The sequence below is a fragment of the Anopheles maculipalpis genome, chromosome 3RL, assembly GCF_943734695.1.
Source record: "Anopheles maculipalpis chromosome 3RL, idAnoMacuDA_375_x, whole genome shotgun sequence".
Classification (NCBI taxonomy): Eukaryota; Metazoa; Arthropoda; class Insecta; order Diptera; family Culicidae; genus Anopheles; species Anopheles maculipalpis.
The window spans coordinates 88,018,190-88,042,099 of NC_064872.1; the positions used below are offsets into that span (position 1 = coordinate 88,018,190).

Sequence of the window (23,910 nt, forward strand, 5' to 3'; positions counted from 1 at the left end):
AAACAGAACCACACGAAACCGCCGTCGTCGTCGTCAACAACCAACTGTTGGACTTAGTACTCACTGGTGTGTTTGGAACTGCTGTGTGTGTGTGGTCCAGGGTTTCCACTGACACTGTCTAGAATTTTCCCACAGTAGAGTTCGAGTAGGCAGCTGTGGTCAATATGTTTTTCGAGGATTGCAAAATGACAGCGCTAAAGAAAAGGAAGATGATGATGAAAAATCAACCACATCCACTTCAATCCGATGACGACACCGGAAAACCATACACACACACGCGCGCGTACAGACTTTGATGGGACCTCCGCACGGGAAGATTGTGTCCGCGGATGGTGGCGAATGGCTGGATTACGGTCTCGGAACTCAAGCCGACTGATGTACAGAAATATCTTCTTCGAGCACGAGCTTCACTATTTCGTCATTCTACACGCACATACACCGCACACACAGAGTTCCGCTCTTCTGGCTGGACTAAGATGGGTACGCAGGGCTACGAATCCGAGAACTAGCTGCTCTTCAAGAATTGACACCAGCCCCTGCTGACAGGCACGTATCTCAACTGGAAAATGGAGAAAAATGGCCTCGCTAAATTTTACACATTACAGGACACACGGTACACAACGCGCACTGGCGGGCATCCGTCACACAGCAGATCTGGAAGCGTACTGCTCAGTGTGCCGATTCGTTTTCCGTGTGATTCCTCACCAGTTCCACGCCGGTGATTGCTAGGATCGCCAAATCTAAATGAGCAGGTGCTAGCAATAAAACAGGCGCTCCAAACTCCCGCACGTAGTTGGCGCTGAGCGTACTACTACACCCAACCACCACCACCACCACCAGCTCAGCCAGCCCGTGGGACCACTAAACTGCTCTGAAGTCTAATGAGAAGCACCGTGCCGTGTCTCGTGTTGGCGTGGGATGATGCTGCTGCTGCTGCGTTTAAAATTGCGGCTCCATGCGCTAGGGCGAGGTGTCGCGCGAGGGTTTTCCAACGCCGGACGAACGGATGAAAAGTTATTTCCACCCATCATATCGGCACCCGTCAGTCGGTCGGTCGGTGGCCCCCGAATGCGCGACGACCTCTCCTGACACTTGTGCCCGTGTCGCCTGCCTGGGAAATGTGGGAAAATTGCGCTACCCAACACACACACAGATACAGTGGTCCTCGGCTGACGTTACCACCGTTCGATTCGATACGTGCACTGGCTCCGAAGTACGTAGAAGTAATCCTTAACTGTTACTACGGTAACGATTTCAGTGCTCCTGTAAGTACTCGCTGCACTTAACTTTAAACACACCAAACTAACTTAATGTTCCGAGGATCCCTTTTCACGGTTCTCGGCGGAATAAAAACTTGAGTAAAACTAACAACACTGATCGATCGATTGATTCACACAATTTAGCGGACCTTTCCTTAAAGCCGAGCACCGTAATACCTTGGACTTGGTGTCTTGTTTGACTGTATGCTTCCGGACCATCCGCTGTGCTCGAGAAACAGATGATTATTATGAGTTTTCCCAGCCCCACCGTCACACATTTGTCTTACACACGCGCACGCTAGTGTTTGTGCACGCGGGGAAAAACTATACGGTACCGTAAAAAGAAGACAAGAAGCAAACAAACAAAACACACAAATATGTGTCACCACCTTACTGTCTAGCTTTGACTGGTCGTTCGACCGGTATCGCACTGGGTCGTGTGTGTTTTTTTTACGGGTGGAAAATCATCCCCAGCATCATCTGGCGGTCCAGCACCGATGAGCTCATCCTCGTTGAAAGTCGATTTTCCTTTCGTACTCTTTTTTCCGCGCCACCACTACAACATGGTTGACTATGCAACCGGACCATGTGTATCATGTGGACGTTTGTACACTACTGTGCGACTGCTGCGAAATACTCCCAGGACCCAACAGATTTGTGCGATTTGGTGTTTTTTTTGCTCACTGCAAACTGTTTTTCCTTCCCCACACGCGCAGACACACACACGAAGAACGAGGGGAAATTTTGCATTTTCTTTATCACACACAACTACATGTATCGCTATGTTGAGGAGGGGTTGGTTTTTCCCCAAACGCACACACGTGCTCAAAATATACACAATTTTGGGCTTGTATTGGCGAGAGGAGTACGGTCAAAGCGAGTGAAAGTGAGAAAAAGCCGGCTCGAGGTTCAGCTGGGAAAAAGCTGCTTCTTTCGGTCAAAATCCTTCGTAATTTGAAGAAAACAAAAAGCAACTACAATTTACTTCAGTTTTATACCCACCCAAAACACCATACCAAAAGAGTTTGCTGGCTTCTTTATTGCCTCTTTCCGTGTGCTTAAACAGACAACTTTTGCATTATTTTAATTCAAAATTTGTGTAGTGATAAAGTATCAAAAATTGTTCGTATAATAATAGTGTTCAAAACGCTTCTCAAACGGCTTCGCTTAGTCGATCATCTTCCGGATCATGTAGTTGAGGATGCCACCATTGCGGAAGTACTCCAGGTCCACCTCCGTGTCGAAGCGTGCAATCACCTCGAACTGTTTGCCAGCGTCCGTACTGACGGTGATACGTTCGTGCGGTTTGCAGTCGGCCGGAATCGCAATGCTAAACAGCTCCTGTCCGGTAAGTCCAAGGCTTTCAGCGTTCTGTCCGGTCAGATACTGAAGGGGAACGATTCCCATTCCAACCAAATTTGAACGGTGGATGCGCTCGTACGATTCCGCAATGACCGCACGAATACCGAGCAGATACGGACCCTTTGCTGCCCAATCGCGGCTCGATCCGCTACCATAATCCTTTCCGACGAGCGCAATCAAAGGTGTTCCTTCGCCGGCATAACGCTGAGCACAGTCGAACACGTCCATCTCCTCCCCGCTCGGAATGTGCAGGGTGCGGGGCCCTGGACGTGGTACCAGCTTGTTAACCAGGCGAATGTTAGCGAACGTTCCACGTGCCATAATATCATCGTTACCACGCCGGGAACCGTACGAGTTAAAGTCACGCGGCGTAAGACCCCGATCGGATAGGAACCGGGCAGCGGGACTGTTGCGTGCAATCGAGCCGGCCGGTGAAATGTGATCCGTCGTGACGGAATCGCCCAGATTTAATAGTGCCCGGGCATTAACGATTTTTCCGATCGTTGGCAAATCACGTGTCATACCCTCGAAGAACGGTGGACGCTTAATGTATGTCGAAGAACCATCCCACGGGTACAGCTTGCCGGTCGGTGCATCCAAACCCTGCCAGGCGGGCGAACCCAGCTCAACCTTTTCGTACACATCGCGGAACATGGCTGGTATGACGTGCTGTTTTTCGACCGCCTGAATCTCCTGCCGGGTTGGCCAAATGTCACGCAAAAATACGGCCGATCCGTCCGGGCGCGTACCGATCGGTTGCTTCTCGAAGTCAATATCGACCGTACCGGCAAGGGCGTAAGCGATCACCAGCAGCGGGCTAGCAAGATAGTTGGCCCGTGTGTTCGGGTGGATACGTCCCTCGAAGTTACGATTGCCGGAAAGGACACCGCAGCACACGAGATTGTTTTTCTCGATCGTGTTCGCGACATTATCGTCCAGTGGACCCGAATTTCCAATACACGTCATACAACCGTACCCAACCACATTGAAACCAAGCTCTTCCAGTGCCGGAATGACACCCGATTCCTTCAGATAGTACGTGACGACGCCACTTCCCGGCGAGAGGGACGTTTTGATGTACGGTGCAACCTTGAGGCCCGCTTCAACCGCTTTCTTTGCCAGCAGACCGGCTCCCAGCATAACCGACGGGTTGCTTGTGTTGGTGCAGGACGTGATAGCCGCAATCACGACCGATCCGTGCTTGAGTGAGTATGTCTTTCCATCGGTCCAGCTGAACGTACCTTCCGCAGCAAGTTCCGCTTCCGGAACGGCGAATCCCTTGAATCCGACCTTATTCGTCAAACATTCACGGAAATCCTGTTGCATCTCGCTCACCGACACCCGATCATGAGGACGCTTCGGTCCCGAAACGGACGTAACGACGCTAGCCAGATCTAGCTCCACAATTTGCGTGAAAACCGGATCCTGTTCGGCATTGCCGAAATCGCGCAACTGATCCGTCGCCTTCAGGTAAGCCTCAATCACGCGCACCTTCTCCTCGGCACGGTTCGTCTGGCGCAGATACTCTAGCGCGTTCTTATCCACCGGGAAGTACCCGACGGTAGCACCATACTCCGGACACATGTTGCTAATGGTGGCACGATCCGCAATCGACAGTTCACTTACACCCGGGCCGAAAAATTCCACAAACTTGCCCACCACACCGATCTGCCGGAGGTGTTTCGTGATCGTCAGCACCAGATCGGTTGACGTCACGAGTGGACTCAGCTTGCCAACCAGCTTGTAGCCGATAACTTCCGGCAGCAACATGGAGATGGCTTGTCCGAGCATAACCGCTTCCGCCTCAATTCCACCAACACCCCAACCAACCACCCCGAGTCCATTGATCATGGTGGTGTGGGAATCCGTACCGACAACGCTGTCCGGGTAGAGCATACGCGTCGAACCATCCTTCTTTGCATCCTGGAACACAACCCGCGCCAAATACTCCAGATTCACCTGATGCACAATGCCCGAACCGGGCGGAATGATGAGCATGTTGTTGAACGCCTTGGCACCCCACTTCAGGAACGTAAACCGTTCCTTGTTGCGTTCGAACTCGAGGTCCTGGTTTTTGGCCAAAGCATCCTCACTGCGAGCAAAGTCGACCTGTACCGAGTGATCAATCACTAGATCGGACGGGCAGATTGGGTTGATACGGTCTGGGTCACCACCAAGCTTCAACACAGCGTCACGCATAGCGGCGAAATCGACCACTGCCGGTACGCCGGTAAAATCCTGCAGGATAACACGTGCTGGCTTGAACGGGATTTCCAGCTCGTCTTCCGACGATGGTGTGCCCTTCATTTGCTTCCATCGCAGGATGCCGCGAACGTCCTTCTCCAGGACCTGGAAGTTGTCGCAGTTGCGGACAGCTGATTCAAGCAGCACACGCACACTGTAGGGAAGTTCACCTAATAGAGGAGATAGGAACAGCCAATCAATAAGAAAGAAAGACAAAAAAGCGAAGAAGAAAACTCACGATACTCCGGGAATGAGGCAATGTCGAAGTAATGGAATGTTTCACCATTGACGTTGATCTCCTTCAGCAAGCTCTGGAATGGATTAGCACCTGCGGGAAGCCGTGGGAAAGGGAGCAATGGAAACTAGATTAAATTGGGTGATAATGATCGTTCCAACAAAACACTTCCACTTTCATCATTGACAAGCCTCCATCGGAGCAATCAAAGAAATCCACAACGTCATTACGCAACCTCTATCCGTCTATACGCTCGACGGTCAGACGGTGGTCGTCGTTTCAGTGAGTCGCTTCTTTCTTCCTAGCCCACACAGCTACTACAATTAATCCCCCCGAACTGTGTTATCTGTGATCCGGAGAACCATTGCAACCCCGTGCCCACATTAATGAGCGTATCAGACTGGTGGCGTGTCTTGCCGTTCTTATCGGAGAACCACAAGTTCAATGAGAAGAAGATCCCGGAATGTTCCATCGTTGTGTGCACTCGAGAGGAGGTTCATCCTTATCGGAGTTAATGATGAGGTTGTGTTGCTTTAGATGAAAAACTTCACCTTGCAAAATGTTTTTACAACTTTTCCCCCATAACTTACCGGCCATGTTTACGGTTGTTGTTTTCTCGGAAAAACACACACCAAACACAGGGAAAGCTTTCTTGAACCGCCGGATGGATTTCCGATTAGAATTTACAACGCGTAGCACCTGCTGACGTAGGCTGGAGGCACACGACTAACGAACGCCTATATAAGCTGGACCGATGCTTTTTTCCCCACACAAGCTCGGCGAAGAAAATGTTCCCGTTCCGTTTTAGAAAGTGCAACTTGCTTTTGTTGTCCAACGCGATTTGGGTGGAAAAATAGGGTGATGGAATTTGGAGCGCTTTGACGTTTTGGCCTGGTTGACGTTTCAGTTCCGTTGTTTTGAGTTGCATTTTGGCTTAAATTGTGGCCTCATTTTCATTTGTTTTTTAATGAATAATACTTTAATTTGTTCAAGTTATAATAGGTAAGTAAATAAAAATATTTAAAATTTATTTTGGTGAATAAAATTCAAAAATAAAAATAACAGCCAGTACAGGGTGATACGCACGTTTCCATCTGACGTTTGATATGTCAAACGAAGCCTCTTCTTCTTGTCTTCTTCTTCCATCTCATCATCGTATGCGATTACAAATGAAAACAAAAATCTGCTCGGTAGGCGTGAAAAATAAGTGAAAATTGTCGCGTATGTAGCTACCATCCCGCGGCCAAAATGTATCGCAAGCTGCTGTACAGCATAATCCTGCTGATAATATTGCACATCGCATCTACCCAGGTAAGCAGTGGAAAGTTTAAGATAAACCCCAGCAATACGAGCAAACAAAACACCCTCGATGCAAATCGGATTACAACGTCATCTTACCCCCGTTTCTCTTACCCGTAGAGCCAATCGTACGAAGATAAACGGTGCAAATGTATCTGTCCGAGCTTTAAAACAGAGGACAACACCACGCAGGAAGGCACGGATCGGATGCTGATCATCGATAATGTCCCACCGAACAAGTGTAACTGCGACGGTGTCATCCTGCCGCGGATAGCAGGCAAGATTAAGGGAAAGGGGCAGGAAATTTGTCCACGGTGTGACTGCAAGTACGAGAATCGGAACACGACCATCATAAAGGTAAAGCTAACGAATGACGGGTGTGTGTGTGTGTGCTGTAGTAGGAAGGTGATAAATCTTGACTGCATTCTCACGTCTCTGTTTGCAGGTCGTTGTCATCATTGTGATATGGATCATTTCGCTGCTGGTTATCTACATGCTGTTCCTGATGTGCTTGGATCCACTGCTGAACAAGCGCGTGAAAGCCAACTACCAGGAGCACACGAACGAAGATGTGATTATCGCCAGTGATAGTATTAGTCCTAGTATTAATGGAACGTTGCGCCATTTTCGCGACAGCTATAGAAATAAGTTTAGCGGAAGTTTCGTAACAACGACCATTGTCCGCTCTGAGGGGAGTGAAAGTGAGAGTGAGGTAGAATTTTTGGCCACCACTAATCACCGGCCGGACGATCGGGAACGGGTCCGCTTAATAAGTGATTGAGGCCGATTGAGAACAACGGGTACAATCGGTCGTTGTTACGAAATGTTCCTACCAACACATGCATCATTGACGCACAGTCCTCTGAGGAGAGGACTCGTTCACCCGCTCCGTCCGGACTGCCATTCATTCCACTTTCCGATACACGGAATAAAAACAAAGCGTATCTGTTCTTTTCTATTTATGATTTCATAACGTTTATCTCGCCTGTTTTCGTCATTTACTAACATCCCCATTAGACGACTTACTCCTGTGTTACTAACAATTTGTCCAAAAGAGGTTTTGGTTTCCTCCTTTTATCATTATCCGGTGCACGTGTTTTCCACCATCTTTTGTGTGTTTGTATTTTGAAGGAACTTTAAGAGAATAACGCTTGATTCGTTCGTTCCGTTCTCCTTTTTTTTCTTGCAGGACGATACCGCCGTCACTGTGAGCAATGGGCAAGATATGCATGTGCGTGAAAACAACGTGCTGAACCGGGTCGGCCACCAGCAGGACAAGTGGAAGCGTCAGGTACGTGAACAGCGGCGTAACATCTATGACCGGCACACGATGCTTAACTGAATGCCGTCAGAGTCATCGAGCTGTGAAGGAGACTGACTGACTGTGAGACCAAACGAACGCATCATCACACGAATGTGCAATGTATTTCCGATAATCTGGGCGAGGGCAGTGTTTATCGCGGCAAATTCCAGTTTGCAATAGCTGCCCGATAAGCGAATATTATACCACACACACACAGTTTTGTTTTGGTAATTTATTGTTAGGGGAGTAAACACCGATTGCTAACAAATCGACATTTTGGATCGGTTGAAAAATAAAACTAGAGTTTGTAGATTGTAATAGAGATGGCATCGTTTACGCCCTACTTAAATCGTCAACGTTATAGCCGAAACAAGAATATTAGAATAACTGTTAAAGAATGGCCCTGGCCCTATATGTAGCTCAATTTTTGACCTTGGAAAATTGAACGCGCTTGAAGAGTCAAATATCAGTCATCTCTTCATCGGTGCCATTTTTATAACAAAATAACCGATGTACTTGGCTCATTAACTATAAAATGTAGTAAATTCTCGGATTGTAGAGTGATATATCCAGAAAAATGAAGTGAAGGGTTACTAAAAATAATTTGCAATAAAAAAAGGAATCATCGCTGCCTCCTGTGAGAATCGAACTCACGACCGCTGGTTTACAAGACCAGCGCTCTGCCTACTGAGCTAAAGAGGCACGTGAAGGGTGCAGACTTACTACACTATAAGAGTTATCTAACTGTTTGGCATGACACACAGGGATGACATTGTTGCATGACTCATGGAACTGGAACTGGAGAACAGACATTGGTCTGGATGGTTTTTCTTTACCGTGTTCCAATCATTATTTTTTTAAGAAATGAGAATCCAAGCTGATAGTTTTTGCAGGAATACAGAATTCGGAGGAGCAAACAGTAGAAAAATACAAAAAAGTAATGCAACTTTTACAATTACAGCATATTTATTGTTTTGATTGGAGACTTATTTCGCTATGTCTGGTCGCCGCCTAAGATGTAGCAAAACTTTAGGAAACAATCCTCTTGGCAAAATGTGCCTATTAACAAGGCAGTTTACTTTCCTATTAAGGAAGGCCTTAAAAGAGTAGTGTTAATTAGAACAACAATTCATGGTCAAATAGCGAGGAGCGTGCGGAAAAACCACCCAATATCTTGGAGGAAATGTGGTAAAAGAAATCTTGGATCGCCCAACGTGGGGCTCGAACCCACGACCCTGAGATTAAGAGTCTCATGCTCTACCGACTGAGCTAGCCGGGCGCTGTTGCAAACTGGCCGTCAAACGCACTACAGGTTCTCGCAGTCTGTTCACCACTTATGCTCGGCATTATGCTCTCAGCATCACGCCGGGATGCTAGTGCGCGCGGGATAGGCACGTTCCGAAATTACGGCGTTAGGGTAACTTTTTTCCCACAGCACCGACTATCATCATCATCGGGTGCCCGCCCGGTATCCGATGAGAGACAGATTCCTGCAAATCGAGAGCTCGATCGCTCAAAACTACCAGGCATACAGGATGGGAAGAGTCCCATTCGTAAGGCGCGCATCCATGAGTGGAACCCCTCGTACAGTCTCACTTTTAAGGCGGTGACGGTGACCAACTCATTTCGAGCGGCGGAGAAATAACGTTCCTCCGCGGTCCGATGCGTCGTACCATTGTTCGGTGCGCCCCTTGGCCCCCGCATAGCATAGGTATGTATGTATGAGAGTGCGAATGAGAGTGAGAACGAGAGTGCCGAGGGCATTAGCAGCAGGCCGCCTCGTCTATGATGAGGTTTGCGTGGTGTGGCGGTGGGTCCCTCATGCGGATAATGCAAAGGGATATGGGCAGACAGACAGGAGTGCGAGACAATCAGACGGAACCGAGAGTGGCCTAAAATGGGTGCATAGCGATTGAGAGCAGCGTGCCCCTGTTGGAGAAAAGCTGCCGAATGGCACCCCTGAGAACTGGGGGGTGTATTTTTATGCTCAATAGTTCAAGTTCAGTCAATGTAGCGCATATCTGAAATGCAAAATAGTCTTTGATTTAGCTCCATTTTTATTTCGTTATCCTTAAGGTTTCTATGTCTATAAATATCTTAAAAACCTGACTGTTTAATGCTGCACTATAGTTTATTACTATCGGAAGTTAAAAATCATGCCATTGCAATTTCTTTGCAATGCACCACAATTTACGGCTCAGCGACAAAGTCCGAGTTGTCTTCTATCCATCCCAAGTAGTAGGTAACCCGTGCGAACACAGTCGGTGTGCCATCATCACAGCCTCCCGCGGAACCGAATGAAACCACACCAACCAGCAAACTTTCCCCATTGTCCTGCACCGTCAGTGGACCGCCGGAATCGCTATTGCAGGCAGACCGTCCACCATCACCGGACTGGCAGATATTCTGAGCCTGGATCAGCTCTGCGTTACCATTCCAAGCGGCCAAACAGTCGGCATTCGTAATGACGGGATTGAGCACATAGTTCAGTACATCCGAAAGTCCCGGATTAGCTACCGAGTACACACCGTATCCGGACACCGTGCCCATCAAACCGGAGAAGGTGCGCGTGTCCGTGCGTCCTGGTAGCCGAATCGGTTGAATGCGGTCCGTGTAGACGATCGGTTCGTCTAGCCGTACGACAGCAATGTCATTGCGCACGTTCACCAAGTTGTACCCCGGGTGGCCTATGATTCCGCTCGAGGTGAAGGTGATGCGCTGCTGGGAAGGTTCCTCCACGATGCGATTCTGTGCTCCCAGAATCGCAGTACCACCAACGATCGGGGTGTCCGCGTTGGGACTGCTGTAGACACAGTGAGCCGCCGTTAGGATGTAATTCTGGGTAATGATGGAAGCTCCACACAGTCCAATACCGGCGTTAAACTGACCGAGCAGAGCCACCTGGTACGGAAACTGACCAGGGCTGGCTTCCTGTCCGTTCACGATGCGACGATTCGGAGTTCCAGGTGAGTGACCAGTATTGGCGGGAAGATGAGCCTTCACGTGATCAAACTCTTCGATCGGACGCACTTGGGACCAATCGATGTTGTGCTTGGTTGGGAGCGGGTCGACACCATGCAACACTGCCAGAAAGGCCACAATCGAAAGTGAAACCGAGCACTTCATCTTTTTGGCGGTACTTGGTAGATCCGATTTCGACAGGTTTGCTGATGTAACTGATATCTTCATCGAGCTGTGTGGATGCTTTTTTATACCTGATTTCTTATCAGTAAGTGTTGCGATTTTGGTTCCTAAATTACCTGCACCTCGCAGTCACGTTCGATAAGAAGATAACTGATATGGGGTAGGTTAAGGTTTGGGACGTTATAATTTTTGGGAAATGCCCTCCGGGTGGAAAAAACGTCCCATGGGAACCGGGAACGATGGTGTGTGATTGGATTTATATCATTTCGTTACGCGAAGGGAATTCCGTACGGGTGCTAGAGCTATGCAAACGGCTTTCCCGAATGGTATTGTTGCACAATGATAAGCTTCCCGAATGTTGGAGAACTCTAGGCAAAGGAAAGTCTCGTTTCGTTGTGTGATATCTGCTAATGGGTCTAAGAAATGCATTAAAAGAGGGACAAACATGTTCCGATTTTTCATGTACTTACGCTTTCACCCGGTGATCAGTCCACCGGTTAGTGGTCAAGGTATACTAGTTGACTATGTAATGTGAAAATTTGTGGTATTTATCTCTTATTTTTTCTTGTAAAAGCGCCAAAGTTTGCTCCTATCGTCTGCTCAATCCGGGTCCGAGAAAAAGCCGGGCCGAAAAGGCCGTTGTGTCACATTTCCTGTCGGCCGGATACGATCGTGCAAATGTCTATCAGTTTCTGACCTACCTGGAGAAGGAATAGTTTATATAATGGAATCCCGGATCTGGCCATCTGACCTTTTTAAGCCCTTGGCACATTCAACAAAAGGTTCCTTTTCTCCAGGTATGGCATTGACCAATGTGATTCATAGTACAATAAGCCTCCCAATAATGGACAAAAGGAGCGTTTCGGAGTGCTGGGGGATCCCAAGTAGTCAACCTAAGTGTGCCTCAGAACCGTTCGATCGCAATTTTCTAGATCAATTTGAAGAGTCAGGGATGAATTGATGAAATAGGGACTTTTTAACAGGGTAAAGGTCAACAATTTATTTTGTTCGATGTTTAAGCTTTAAGTACCGACATAAGGGCGCAGTTTAATAAAAAAAAACAATGAAATTTGATTGGATACGGGGTTTTAATGCATTCGTTATATCATCAAAGCATGGCAAATCTTTTTAGGATTCCTCTTCGCTTCCTAAGCCCTGCGTTCTGCAATTATTGATGTCCTATGCTGGTACAGCACTGATTAAACTACTTATCAAGTTGAAGAGTCAAGAGATTTTGTGATCTCTCAAACGCATCAATGCACAAAAAAAGTTGAACAAAATTCCGTAGAGTTGGATTCTTATTGGATTACTTGTTGGATTCTTATGGTGGAGGCATGTCTGCAGGTAGCTTACGATGAGAAAAACAAATTACAACCATGTTGCTTTAGAATAATACCCAGCTCTTCGCATTCCCACCATAAACAAAATGATTCTCTCCTCGGCAGCCATAGAATGCCCCAATCCCAAATCCGTCCTCGTGTTCTGACAAACGCCGACCCGTAACTAGCTCTACTTAAAGTCTGCGAAACACTCACACACGGTTGGCGTGTTTTCAGTTGTGCAAGCAAAATCCACAGCATGCATCGACGAAATTCTGACTGAAGAGCAAGTTGTTTGCACAGCTGCATAATCCGCAACCGGGTAGACGTGTGTCGGAACGGCCCCAAAATGGTTCTGCGTTCGCAGAACAGTTCTTGCAGTTTGAAAACAAGAAACCTAAAGCCCACCGTAACCGTGCGGGTCGAAGTGGTCACAAAGCTGCAGTAATATTTACGCCATGTACGCGTTGGTTGTGGCCGTAACGCTGGCCTGCACACTGCAGGTAGGTTTATAGGGGGGAGGCGCGCGAATCCTCATGGCCCCGGTGGGTTTGATTTTGGTACTTTCGTTTCCGATTGCTTTCGATTAGGTCGCGTATTCCAGTCCGGACTTTGGCATTCAGGCCTCGATCTCTGGTGTGAGCAAGATTAACGAGCGGGCCATCCTTGCGAAGGAGCACTTTCTGCGCGTAGATGACTACATCATACCGACCCAGAAGAGTGACATTTCCAAGCTGCGAGACTCGGCAGTGATACTGCAGGCGATCGGACTGCAGGTGAACACGCTCGGTCCGGCCCTGATGGATGCGCTGACCACCGCGTCCGATGACGATAGTGGCAATATTGAGGCCACGTTCGCGTTGCTCAGTATGGCACGGATCACGTTCGCGGACTACATCAATATTGTGCTGCAAGAGCAGATACATAATCTCGAAACCCTGCTCGGTATTCACGTGCGGGATCAGCTAATCGATGACTTCTTTCACATTTCCAACCGTTTGACTGCACTGGAGGGTACCCTCGCGCAGTTACAGGTTGCGGTCCAGGCCGCTTACACGGCGGCCAACGGTGGCCCAGTGTCGGACACACTTGTGCGTCAGTTCGTCGATAACAATCTAATTGCACAGTTGGCGCGCCACCTTACCCTGCTAGCTTACCGTATACCGGTGCTAACGTACACGATTACCTCATCGCTGGAGAACATTGAGCAGGCGGACGCGTACTACTTCGGGTTGAAGCAGGACTCGGATCGAGTGTTGAACGAGATCGATGCTTCCGGCGTAGAGTTCAAAACAAGAACGCTCGCATACTCGACCACCGTCGAAGCGAGCATGAACAAGGTGATTGCGGACTATGCCAGTGATCTAGAGTTGGCCACGACTACCGCCACACAGCTAAACGTAGCAGAGCTGACAACCGCCATCGATGGTCTGAAATTGGTGCAGAACACGAAGCTGGCGGCCACACTGAAAACCTACAAGGATCTTTACGCGCTACGGGTGGATGAGCTTTCGAAGTTGCTACCGATCGAGTCAAATTTTTCCTTCCTTGCGGGTGAAAATCCGGCCGCTATACTGGTGGGTGTGCTCATCGCTAACGGTCCCTATTCGCGCTACTGCTTCTGGAAGTATGCCAGCCTGCTGCACAACATCCTGCTGACGTCTAACTTTGCCAGTGAGTGTTACGATCGCGAGTACAACCGGCTGCAAACATTGGAGCAAGCGTTACTGCTGGAGATCGAGCTGATTTCCTACAATCAAGAAATTATTGATCCACACTCGAATGTTTGCACCTATCTGACTGCATCCGCCGCTACACGTACCACAGAATGTGCCACTGCGGTAAGAAACCACGGTGAGGGTCTAGTTGCGAAATACAGTGAGCTAATGCTCGATTTTTTGTTTTTGTTTCCAGGTTGCCTCCTACTATACGATCATGCAGGCCGAGTACGACGCTAAGCTAGCGGCGTTCGTTAAGCTGGCCGAAATTGAACTCAACGCCAGCAAGGAACGGCTGGGTGTATGCTGGTCTTCGAAGGTGCAGCAAATTTTGCTCAAGTACAAAACTCTTATTCCGGATATTTTGACCTGTGCCGATCAGGGACCACAAGTGTAAATTCAATAAAGAAATCATCTGAAGAATATGTGCTGGTTAGAATCTGAGTGTGTGTATGTGTGTGCATGGAAAGTAAATAGCAATAAAGCGGTGTAATATTGCCTCTTAGAGGTGGTAAACATTCAGAACGAATAGTTTGTTTTGGCTAGGAAATTGCATTGATGTATTTTATAGCGAGTAAATGAATTTTTGTAAATAATATTTACCTTTAACAAATCACAATATTTTGAGAACGTTTTTTCTTCTATTTTATTTATTTTTATTGTAAGCTTATCTTCCATTTTTGTTTATTCACAGGTATATAAGTACAGGTGTTATCTCAGTTACGCACCCTGCACTAGCTGTATGTCGGCTGAATGCTCCCTCGCCAACTTCGCATCGTTGATACCGTGCTGTCGAGTTCTACAGCAACATAGAGATAAATACTAGTTTATTCTCTAAAACCCTTGAAGACATTCATATTATTTCCACAATCCTCAAGGTTCTCATCAACAACAAGTATTTAGATGGCAATCGGATATTCTGTGTCATGGAGAAAAAGCATTCAAATACAGTAGACGCACGCTATTAGATTTCAATTAATATTTCTACAAACCATATTATCGACTAAATTAGCCTGTCTTGCCTTAACACCCGGCGCGATTGTTTTGGTGTCTTATAGTCGTAGCATAATTTTATCCAGCACGACCAATTGCCACGATAATCACGGCTCTGTGCCGGCTATTCATCGGGTCGATTGGTACGCGGGCACACTGACAGTACGCGTTGAGAGCTAGGAAAACATATTTCCCCTCGAATCTGTTTTCGCCGAGCTCACCCCCGACCAACAGCTCCAGCCGGAAGTTGGGTGGAAAGTGACCTATAAATAATCACCCCTAGTTTACCGCGTGGTATTTCCCTCACACTCTTCCACACGAGTCTACTACTATGTACAAGCACGGAACGGCACAAAGCCGTCCATGTTCCTAGCAGCAGCATTATGATCGTGAACTCAATCCCCAGCTCCCAGCGCGCTTGACACACAAGCAAGTTTGCAAGCTTTCAGAACTCGGAAAAGCATCCTCCGAAACTTTGTCCCACATTTCATCATGCTGCCGCTCGGAAAGAGCCGCCCAACTCCTCGGGCAGTCGGGCGGGGGAACGGATAAGCGGATCATAATTTTCCGGCTCGTTCGCTTGTTGGTCCAGAGTGTTCCAGCGCCGCAGCAAGCGATGGTCTCTCACTTCACTCACTCGCACATCGCTCATTTCGCTCATTCCGGTGTTTCATCCTGCTGAAGGGAGTTGATGCTCGAATGCGTCGACGAACGGATGCTTTGGCTCTGCAGAGCCGGTGGAGCCGACTGCAGCGACATGTTTGGATGGTTTGGTTTGGATATGGTCGGGTACATAAATAAAACATTCATCGGCACACATACACACGTACAGCAGCCTTTCAGGCAGCCCGAAACACGGTCCGTTCCCATGCTCGACTCCACCACCAAGAACAATGTACCGATGTCTCTCGCACCGTCTGCGGGATGAGTCTCGCCATGGTGTGTCCATCACGATAAATGGGATTGGGGGTGCTGGTACAAATCGCCCTTGCCCCGCTTTGCCCAAGTGATCACTTCTCACAACGACGACACTATATGGCCCTATTTCCTTGGGTGTGTGTCCGTGTATGTGTTTGTGAATGCAATTACCAACCAACTCACCCCCCAATTCGGTTGGGTTGGGATGATGTTGATGTCTCTCTACAATGTTGGCTAGCGCTGCTGCAGGGCAGTGGCCGATGTTGCATGCCCATGCTGTCCGGGAGGGAGTGGAGGCGATCTGGGAGTCGTACTCTCCCAGGCGTTGGAATCTGAGCTAAATCCTGACGTCAAGCTTACAGACACCGGGAATCGTTAATGTGCAACAGCAGTAGTAGCGGTGCTTTATGAGCGACGTTTATTGGTGCGTTGTTTGCCTGTGCACGTGTGTGCATGCATGAGCGATAATTTGCCCATTGCACAATGGCATGATGTAACAGGGCGCTGCAGTTTAGCCGTTGCATTGTCGGTAAGGAGTTCCGTGAATTTGGTATTGAAATATCACCCCAGCATTGAGCGGTGCTGATGAACAGCAAAATTGAAATTAGATTCTAGGCTCGCGATGTGACGCAAGGAAAGGTAGGAATGCATCGCAACAACCTTTGTCCACGCCTTGAGACCCTAAAACGCACCGCAATGTGGCTAATCGAAATTCAAATGACACACGCGCTCGCGCGTTGCCGGCTAAAGTCGTCATTCGTTGTTGGTGAATATTTTATTTTTCGACGGTCACTGTGTGCTTTCGTGTCTGTCGACTTGACCCTTCCTTGACTGGCGTTTATGACATGCCAGCAAGAAAAACCACCTCAACGAATCAATGTAACGGACGCCAATCTTGACAACTGGCGCATCAAGGATGGTCAAATGGCGCGCGCTTGTGTGTGTGTGTTTTATTTTATTGACTAATTTTCACAGAAAAGAAAACAAGCACAAACCCAGAAAGTCGGAATAATGTCCTCCCTTTTTGCGTTTTCGGTACACCGCACGAGGACCGCAAGCTAGGAGGTGCTGACCTCTTTGGATGAGTTGCGTTTTGTGCAGTCACTGTACTCAACGCTGGTCGACTTGCCGTTCGCTTTGTCGCTCGCGTGGAACCCGTTCTGTGGGAGATCGGTGCTGGCACCACCGGACCGCCGTACGACATCCGCCGGCTTCTTTTTTATGTACGCCTGGTAGTAAAAGTCAAGGAATAGGAAAAACATGAACAGATTCTGGGGTAGAATCACAAACAGGGGCCACTTGGGGAAGGTACAGTTGGGCTGGAACAATAGCACGAACCACTGCAGGAAGATCATGCCGAATTGGATCTGTAACAGGAGTCGGAGGTTATAGTATGCGGCCTTTTCAGCTTTAAAATGCCGACCAACCGGACACTACTTACGATCTGTAGCTGTGTGATGTACTTCTTCCACCAGAGATTGTTTTTGTTCTTGGGGTTGGCCGATGTGAGGAAGTAGTACGCGTACATCACCACATGCACGAAGCTGTTGATGAAGCCCATAAACACCCCATGCCCGCCTGGGAACCACTTGACACCGCTCCAGATGAGCATCACCATGCCGGTGTGATGGTACACGTGCAGGAAGCTAACCTGGTTCTGCTTCTTGCGAAGGACGAAGAAGATCGTGTCGAGCAGATCGAGTACCTTTACGAGAAAGTAGTAGTAGCAGCGTCTTGCGATCATTGTCGGTACCTCGGTCGGTGAGTAGTCGACCGGTTGACACAGGAAGCTATAGCCTCGCAGATATCCTAGTCGGAAGCCCTGCCAGGCAGAAATAGACGTTAGAGGAACCGATTGGAAGAGCATGCACGTGCTACTTACCTCCACAAACAAGTACGCACAGATGATCACCTGCGCCAGATTGTAGTATTTGATTATCGTATCAATCTGGAACGGTTTTCTGTGTTCCATCCACTTTGGGCCCCATTTGAGCACGAACATCAGATACAGCCCTAGGATGGCAGCGCCAGGCCAGGGCGTTTTCATCAGGAACCAATCGTTCACGCGAGGATCTGTTAAGAAGAATCGCCCAGATTACTCAAGATCGACAATTTTTAGTTTCCGCCACAAGCTTCGATCCTCTAACACTGACCACTGACTTCATAGTTGACGTAGTGATAGAACGATGCCAAGTACCGTAGCACTAGCATCTTGTGGCGAGCTGTCGTCTGTTGAAAAGCAGTGCCGTATCGAGCCGATTCGAGCCTTACACGCCCAACACCTCGTGTGGAACTGTGTCCGGACGAGTTAGAACTTAGAACATTACTGAACCTCGTCCGCCAGGGCCGTACTGTTTCGGGGTCGTTCAGCAAGTTTACACCAGCGACACCAAACCCGGGACACAAACACTACGAGCCACGCGGCAATGGCTGACGCTTCTTAGAACACGCACACACACACACTTGAATTGGTTGAATGGAAGTTTTGATGGGTAGGTTTTTTTGGTTTTAGTTTTGGTTTGTGATGTATAATTTTCCATTTCAAATTAACCGACTGGCGTGCATCGCAACCAACATCGGGAGGGGGTGTCCACTGTGACGTCCAGACGTGACGCCCAACTTGCACCACGTGTTCCGCCCCTCGGCCATTGTTCCGTGTGCAGCAGTGCTGTATGTTACTACTTTGGCTTAAGTGCATTTAACATTATGCGAGTAATGAAAAAATCACACACTCACACACATGCGCGAGCGCGCGCCGTGGGAAAGCCGTGGACTGTGTGACCTTCGACTTTGGGCAGCGCGAACACATTACGACACAAAGTCATACTACCTTTGGAGCTTCAAGTTAATGGGAGATAAAGGTACGACGTTGATCGGCTTCAGGATTGAGTAGACTTTGGCAAAGTACATGGCTTACACGAGTTTACTAAAGTTCATTGACATGGTGCGGATGAATGCGCGGTTGGTTATTCGGTCAACTCGGTACTGTAAACAGGCTGGTTATTGTCGTCGTCATGGTGAGGTGAGAAAAGGTCGCACAAGTTTAAAAAATTTATTGTATTTATAATGCACACAAAACCATACAATGTTGCTGCCACTGCTGTGACACAGTTTTATTAAGGAACTTCATTAAAGTACAGTCAGGTTGGGTCTGCATGAGGTCTTTAATAAAGACAGAGGTGAGGCCTAACAGAAGTTTATATGTCCACAGTACTTTCATAATCTAGTCCTTGGTACCCAACATTGGTATGATGAGGTTCAAACCCGCCAAGTCGGAAGACCTTAAAACAATGCATTTTACATCGCTGCGTAGCTAAATTAATCCTTTGTTCATTGCTCTTTGGCGAACGATTTGATACGGATTGATTCACATTTCACCGAAACGAATCGGATCGATTATCTGTGCACAGGCACAGTATATAAGAGACATTCTAATTCGCACCTAACAACACAACACTCGCACCTGACGCGTGTGTGCCATGTGCCCATGAATATCCCAATAAACACTCAACCCGCTCCAACCGGATGCATCAAAAACCGTGCGCATCAATATATTGCGGTGACGGGTAGGCTCTCCATCAAATGCCACTACTGACATAACAATACCACCCGACCTAGCACACCCGGGAGTGAGCAGTACACAAGGAAGAACCAAGGGGGAATGGTTGTGAATGAAAAATTGCTGAAATGTTGCGGTAATCGCGTCAATATGTTGTAACGATAATTTATCGCAATTGCTATTCGATCGGGGGAGGCGTGTTGGGGCTTCCTTTCTCCACACAATCTGCTTCCGTTAAATTGGTGACGGCTGGTACGGCAAGGAACGGTGTGGAAAGTGTGGAAAATTTAGGCACCATCAGCTCGCAAACCGCACAAACCGGCAAACCAGTTCATACCGCTGGCGTTTGACTCGGCGGGTTGGTTAATAAATTAAATGCAAATCTATGGTGTTAAAGCCAGATGAATGTGAAATTGTATCAAGATCAATTGAATGCTTCGGACGCTTTTGTTTTACCGGGAATGTGTTGAATAGTTTTCCACTACCGGTGGTCGCATAGGAAAATCTAAACTGCTTAGTTAGTAGGCTTTGGATGGGTGGTGGTCGTTAAGCAACGCCTGAAGGTATGCAAGGAGATCAAACTACTCCAAGTTGTGTGATAGGAACGGTAAGTAAATGATAAAATTAAAACATTGCACATTTTTCGGGCGCTTCAATATTAAATGTACCTTTCAGTGTTACATTGAGGACATTATTCACATTAGCCGGTTAGCTGACATTAATAAAAAAGCATAATTTCCGTCGTATGGAGGAGAAAAACTCAAAGGAACATTGATTATTTTAAATGTGTGCTTTTGCATATTTCCAGCTTCAACACATCAAATAGTACAAAAATTAAATAAAACATTTTTCTTTTTAAAGGTTCAGCTTGGAATTTTTGCTAAAATGAGAGTAATTAACAGTATTAATTCCCGGTTTAAGGCGAGAGTAACCTACATGGAGGCGCACAGGTAAATACTTTTTGTTTTTCTCTAGCCAAGCAACATTAAAGTATGTAATTTGCCTGACAAAATCATCGTTTTAAGACCGAGTCTGAGTTTTACAAATCCAAAACATTAGCAATCAACATAAAAAAATATTAAACAATCAATCGAATGTTGTTGAATTCAATAACATCCTAGAGAAAGGGTTTAAAAAGAAATTTAATTCTCTTCCAAAAGCACACCAGCGCGCCCGTTAAAGTTGTTTAAACAAATCAGCACATAATGGGTTACATTTGGATTGCGGAGCGTTTGTGTACGGCACTTTGTTGCGGTTAGCTGCTGCTGCTGCTGCTGCCTTGTTCGCCATGAGTTCGTAGAGATATAAACCTACTTCTTCACACATTTCTCCTTTCGTCCTTTTTTTTTTATTTTCCGGTTTGTCGGCCGCCTCTCAAAACACACACACAAATGCACAGAAATCTCCGGTGTTCTCTGTTTGCTGTTTCGCTCAACCCTTCCGTCGGCCACCGGAGCCAGCGCCGTGAAGAAAGGGGCATTATGTAATCATCTTCAAATAGTCTCCCGAAACTCGCCCGGAAAACCGACACCGACCGTCGGAGGGATGTCAGCCAAAAGTCAGACGGTGGCTCTACGAAGCTTCCACCCGTGAACTACGGGGTTATGTACAGTCGTGGTGGAAGTTCGTCGAGTTGATTTACTGGGACCGCCCGACCAGACGGAAGGCGACATTGCATGGAGGAAGGGAAATCATTCTAATGGCATAAAACGGTGCTCCCGGATCCCCGGTTCCCCACACAACGCTCAAACGCTTGCGGTAGAAAGTGGCAGCTTCCACCGATGTACTACTTTACATTGCCCACTTCGGCCCTGCGATAGACGGAACGGAAAATCCTTTTGCACTGAAGGCACGTAGCAGGAAAAGTTTTCACTTCACGATGGAGCACAACCGACCAGACCGACCGGGACCGAGAAGCTGTGTGCACTCGGGGAACGCTTCACAAGCCAAGGATGAAGTTTTTTGCCTTCCCTACGGCGGCTGGTCTTGGCTTCCATCGTTTGGCAAAGGGTTTTCCATTTCCACCGTACGCCGTAACAGCGAGCGAACTTGTTCCCTTTTTTTGTTGTTGCCTACCTCTATGCCGTCAGGTTGTTTGGTGGGAAAATGAATTTTCTACCCGAATATTTTCCACCATCGTCCGTACACAGTCCAACGGTGCCTTGCCTTACCGTTTGGCAGTACCATCGACGAACGTCTTGCGAGGGTAAGGTTGTTCAAACAGCTATGAACCGCTCGAATGTACTGCGAAAAGGATATACGGCAGCATCAGCACACACAGAACCAGAAGGAACTTGGTCCGCAGGCACAGTGCTGAAAACTGAAAACGCAACCACATGAGCAGTTCTGTATGTGTTGTACACGGGTACTGGTGCACTGATGATATGATGGGAAGGAAGCGCAAGAGGCGCAACAAGCATCTCCATCATTTCCATCATGGAGTACCGAAAAGCGCCTCATTCTCCACCCAAATCGCCGCGTATCTAATCGGTTTCAACGTTTCATTAGAAAAAAAGCCCTCGGAAAACCACCCTTAACTTGAAATTCATCCATTCGCCCAGTTAACCGACTCTCGTCCGGAATGTTCTCGCAAAAGGTATTTTGGATTCTACGTAGGAAAGCCACAATTCTTGGGATATGAGCGCGAATTAACCTTGGCGTAGATTTCATGACAATTAACGTCATACCTTCCCCGGCATGGGAGGATGTTTGGGAAGTTCACGAAACGAAGTTTGATACAGTGCCTGATTTGGTTATACATTCTCCGAATCAAGGAAATAATCGAGCGTTCTTTGTCCTCTTGGGGTGTTTGATTCGGGGTAGCAGAAGTTGATTGTTTTCGGAAATCGCTTCTGGGTTGTATGGTGAGTTGAAAAGTACTTGGAATACTTCGACGCAGTTCAGACAGAATACTTGGTCCAGACAAATCCGCTTGCTCAAGCTAAAGTTTTTATAGTGTACTTCTACCGCCCATAGCGTTCGTAGAGACCCTTGAAGAACTCCCAGAAGGTAAGGTTGAGCATCGTGTGTGGAGCCACCCGTAGGTACATTGGCACGAATCCCTTGTAGTAACCGTGGATGCCTTCCGATCGGTAGATCTTCAGAAAGCAATCGAAGATGTTGGTGTACAGTAAGCCCTTCCCGTTGGCTGATACGGCTTTGGAAACGAATAAAACAGGTTTTTAGATATTGATATTGATGATATCTGCAGGAAAGTTTTAGTATCAGTAATAGTGAGCTAAATACCTTGATTGGTCATACGCGTCGTCACGACATCGCACGGTGACATTAGCACACTGGTGAAAAATCCCGCCACAGTACTGCTAGCCAGTGCGGTTAGTAGAATAGACTCCTGGAACACTTCGTAGCGCAGCAAGAGCGATTTGCACACGCTAAACGAAGCCATTTCAGCAGCTGATCCGACCACGAGTCGAGCTACGGAGGCAGGATACCCGCGGAACAGTCCGCGAATCCCACTTTGCTTGTAGATGTTCGAAAAAGCCGTCAAAGTTCCACTGTGATGATGCTGAAAGCGTGCCGTGTAAGATCCCGAAGTGACGGCCTGCAACTGTGTCTTCACCACGTAGAATGGACAGGACGCGGTAGCGCTCACGAGCCCAGCACATCCACCCCAGAATATTGAATACAGGGGCGTTAGAGAGGGATGTTTGGTGCTCTTCGTCCAACCGAGATTATCCACCGTTTGGTACGTCCCCAGCCGCACACTGTTCATGGAGAACTGGAAGAGCAGAGCTGCTGGAAGTCCTTTTTGAAGCCCTCTAAAACCGTCCGTGCGGATCACGGTGAGGACGGACTGGCGGATGCCTTTGTAGGAACGTTGCTTGAGATTTTGCTTCGCTATTAGCTCACCTTCGAGCTGTTGGCGTGTTTTAAGAACGTCCAAAGGGTTTGTGAACAGCACGGCACACATCGAAGAGGCACCTCCAAGTAAGAACTCCATCGTAGGCGCCAGCAATGTACCACCTTCTGCGGCTAGATTTTAAAAGTACTGATCAGAGACTATTAGACGCAAACGCGTGCAAGCACCAAACCAAGCGTCCAATGCAAAGTAGCTTATCTTATCGTGAACGTATACTTATGTTTACCTCAAGATAGAGACATCTTCAAGAAATGAATTTGCAGTTTTGGTAAAGATAAATGCAGATTACGTCCCGTCCAAACAGTTTCAGACGTGATGAGAGAATTGGTTTAGAATTTAGATCCATACGAAATGTTTTATAGATCATCATAATTCCTGGAAGTTAACACTCATGCAACGCATTGATGTCACTGCATAAAATATTCAACTATCAATTGGCACAAAGAGAACTGGAAAGAAACAAAAATTCCAAAACTCAATCAGAGGCCACCATCTACTGTGTCCCGTTTTTTTACACCCGTTGAAAAGAATAAAGCGATAATTCTTCAACTTCCGCGCAATTGCATGCTGCAAGTTGTCCTGAGGTATAATAAATTATGAATATTATTGTTTTACACAATTAACAGAATGAGAAGTCTTCTTGATGAAGGCAAATTGAATTGATGTACTAGTGGTTG

General features: G+C 47.5%; 6 protein-coding genes and 2 non-coding genes across 8 annotated transcripts; 2 read left to right on the forward strand and 6 right to left on the reverse strand.

The window, feature by feature from the left end:
* Window positions 1-2,420: 2,420 nt before the first annotated feature.
* Window positions 2,421-5,767, reverse strand: LOC126561579 (cytoplasmic aconitate hydratase-like). Its single transcript, XM_050217812.1, has 3 exons — window positions 5,691-5,767; window positions 5,104-5,193; window positions 2,421-5,035 (listed from the first exon to the last, which is right to left on the reverse strand). Exons 1-3 carry the CDS (start codon window positions 5,695-5,697, stop codon window positions 2,427-2,429), a joined length of 2,706 nt encoding a protein of 901 aa, XP_050073769.1. The 5' UTR covers window positions 5,698-5,767; the 3' UTR covers window positions 2,421-2,426.
* A 499-nt stretch (window positions 5,768-6,266) lies between these two features.
* LOC126563069 (uncharacterized protein CG1161) lies at window positions 6,267-7,741 on the forward strand. Its single transcript, XM_050219679.1, has 4 exons — window positions 6,267-6,411; window positions 6,520-6,756; window positions 6,845-6,970; window positions 7,589-7,741. The coding sequence occupies exons 1-4, from the start codon at window positions 6,349-6,351 to the stop codon at window positions 7,739-7,741; spliced, it is 579 nt and encodes a 192-aa protein (XP_050075636.1). The 5' UTR covers window positions 6,267-6,348.
* Window positions 7,742-8,331: 590 nt separating this feature from the next.
* On the reverse strand, window positions 8,332-8,404 carry Trnat-ugu (transfer RNA threonine (anticodon UGU)). The gene has a single exon. It is a non-coding gene; the product is annotated as a tRNA-Thr (tRNA).
* A 504-nt stretch (window positions 8,405-8,908) lies between these two features.
* On the reverse strand, window positions 8,909-8,981 carry Trnak-cuu (transfer RNA lysine (anticodon CUU)). The gene has a single exon. It is a non-coding gene; the product is annotated as a tRNA-Lys (tRNA).
* A 911-nt stretch (window positions 8,982-9,892) lies between these two features.
* Window positions 9,893-10,828, reverse strand: LOC126562665 (brachyurin-like). Its single transcript, XM_050219227.1, has one exon. The coding sequence runs from the start codon at window positions 10,826-10,828 to the stop codon at window positions 9,893-9,895; it is 936 nt and encodes a 311-aa protein (XP_050075184.1).
* A 1,717-nt stretch (window positions 10,829-12,545) lies between these two features.
* Window positions 12,546-14,286, forward strand: LOC126562126 (uncharacterized). The gene is made up of 3 exons (XM_050218551.1): window positions 12,546-12,668; window positions 12,756-14,006; window positions 14,080-14,286. Exons 1-3 carry the CDS (start codon window positions 12,624-12,626, stop codon window positions 14,278-14,280), a joined length of 1,497 nt encoding a protein of 498 aa, XP_050074508.1. The 5' UTR covers window positions 12,546-12,623; the 3' UTR covers window positions 14,281-14,286.
* Window positions 14,287-16,852: 2,566 nt separating this feature from the next.
* Window positions 16,853-18,021, reverse strand: LOC126562657 (elongation of very long chain fatty acids protein 7-like). Its single transcript, XM_050219217.1, has 4 exons — window positions 17,948-18,021; window positions 17,677-17,867; window positions 17,236-17,616; window positions 16,853-17,161 (listed from the first exon to the last, which is right to left on the reverse strand). Exons 1-4 carry the CDS (start codon window positions 18,003-18,005, stop codon window positions 16,853-16,855), a joined length of 939 nt encoding a protein of 312 aa, XP_050075174.1. The 5' UTR covers window positions 18,006-18,021.
* A 4,295-nt stretch (window positions 18,022-22,316) lies between these two features.
* On the reverse strand, window positions 22,317-23,314 carry LOC126562692 (solute carrier family 25 member 35-like). Its single transcript, XM_050219258.1, has 2 exons — window positions 22,600-23,314; window positions 22,317-22,510 (listed from the first exon to the last, which is right to left on the reverse strand). The coding sequence occupies exons 1-2, from the start codon at window positions 23,312-23,314 to the stop codon at window positions 22,317-22,319; spliced, it is 909 nt and encodes a 302-aa protein (XP_050075215.1).
* Window positions 23,315-23,910: the final 596 nt, after the last annotated feature.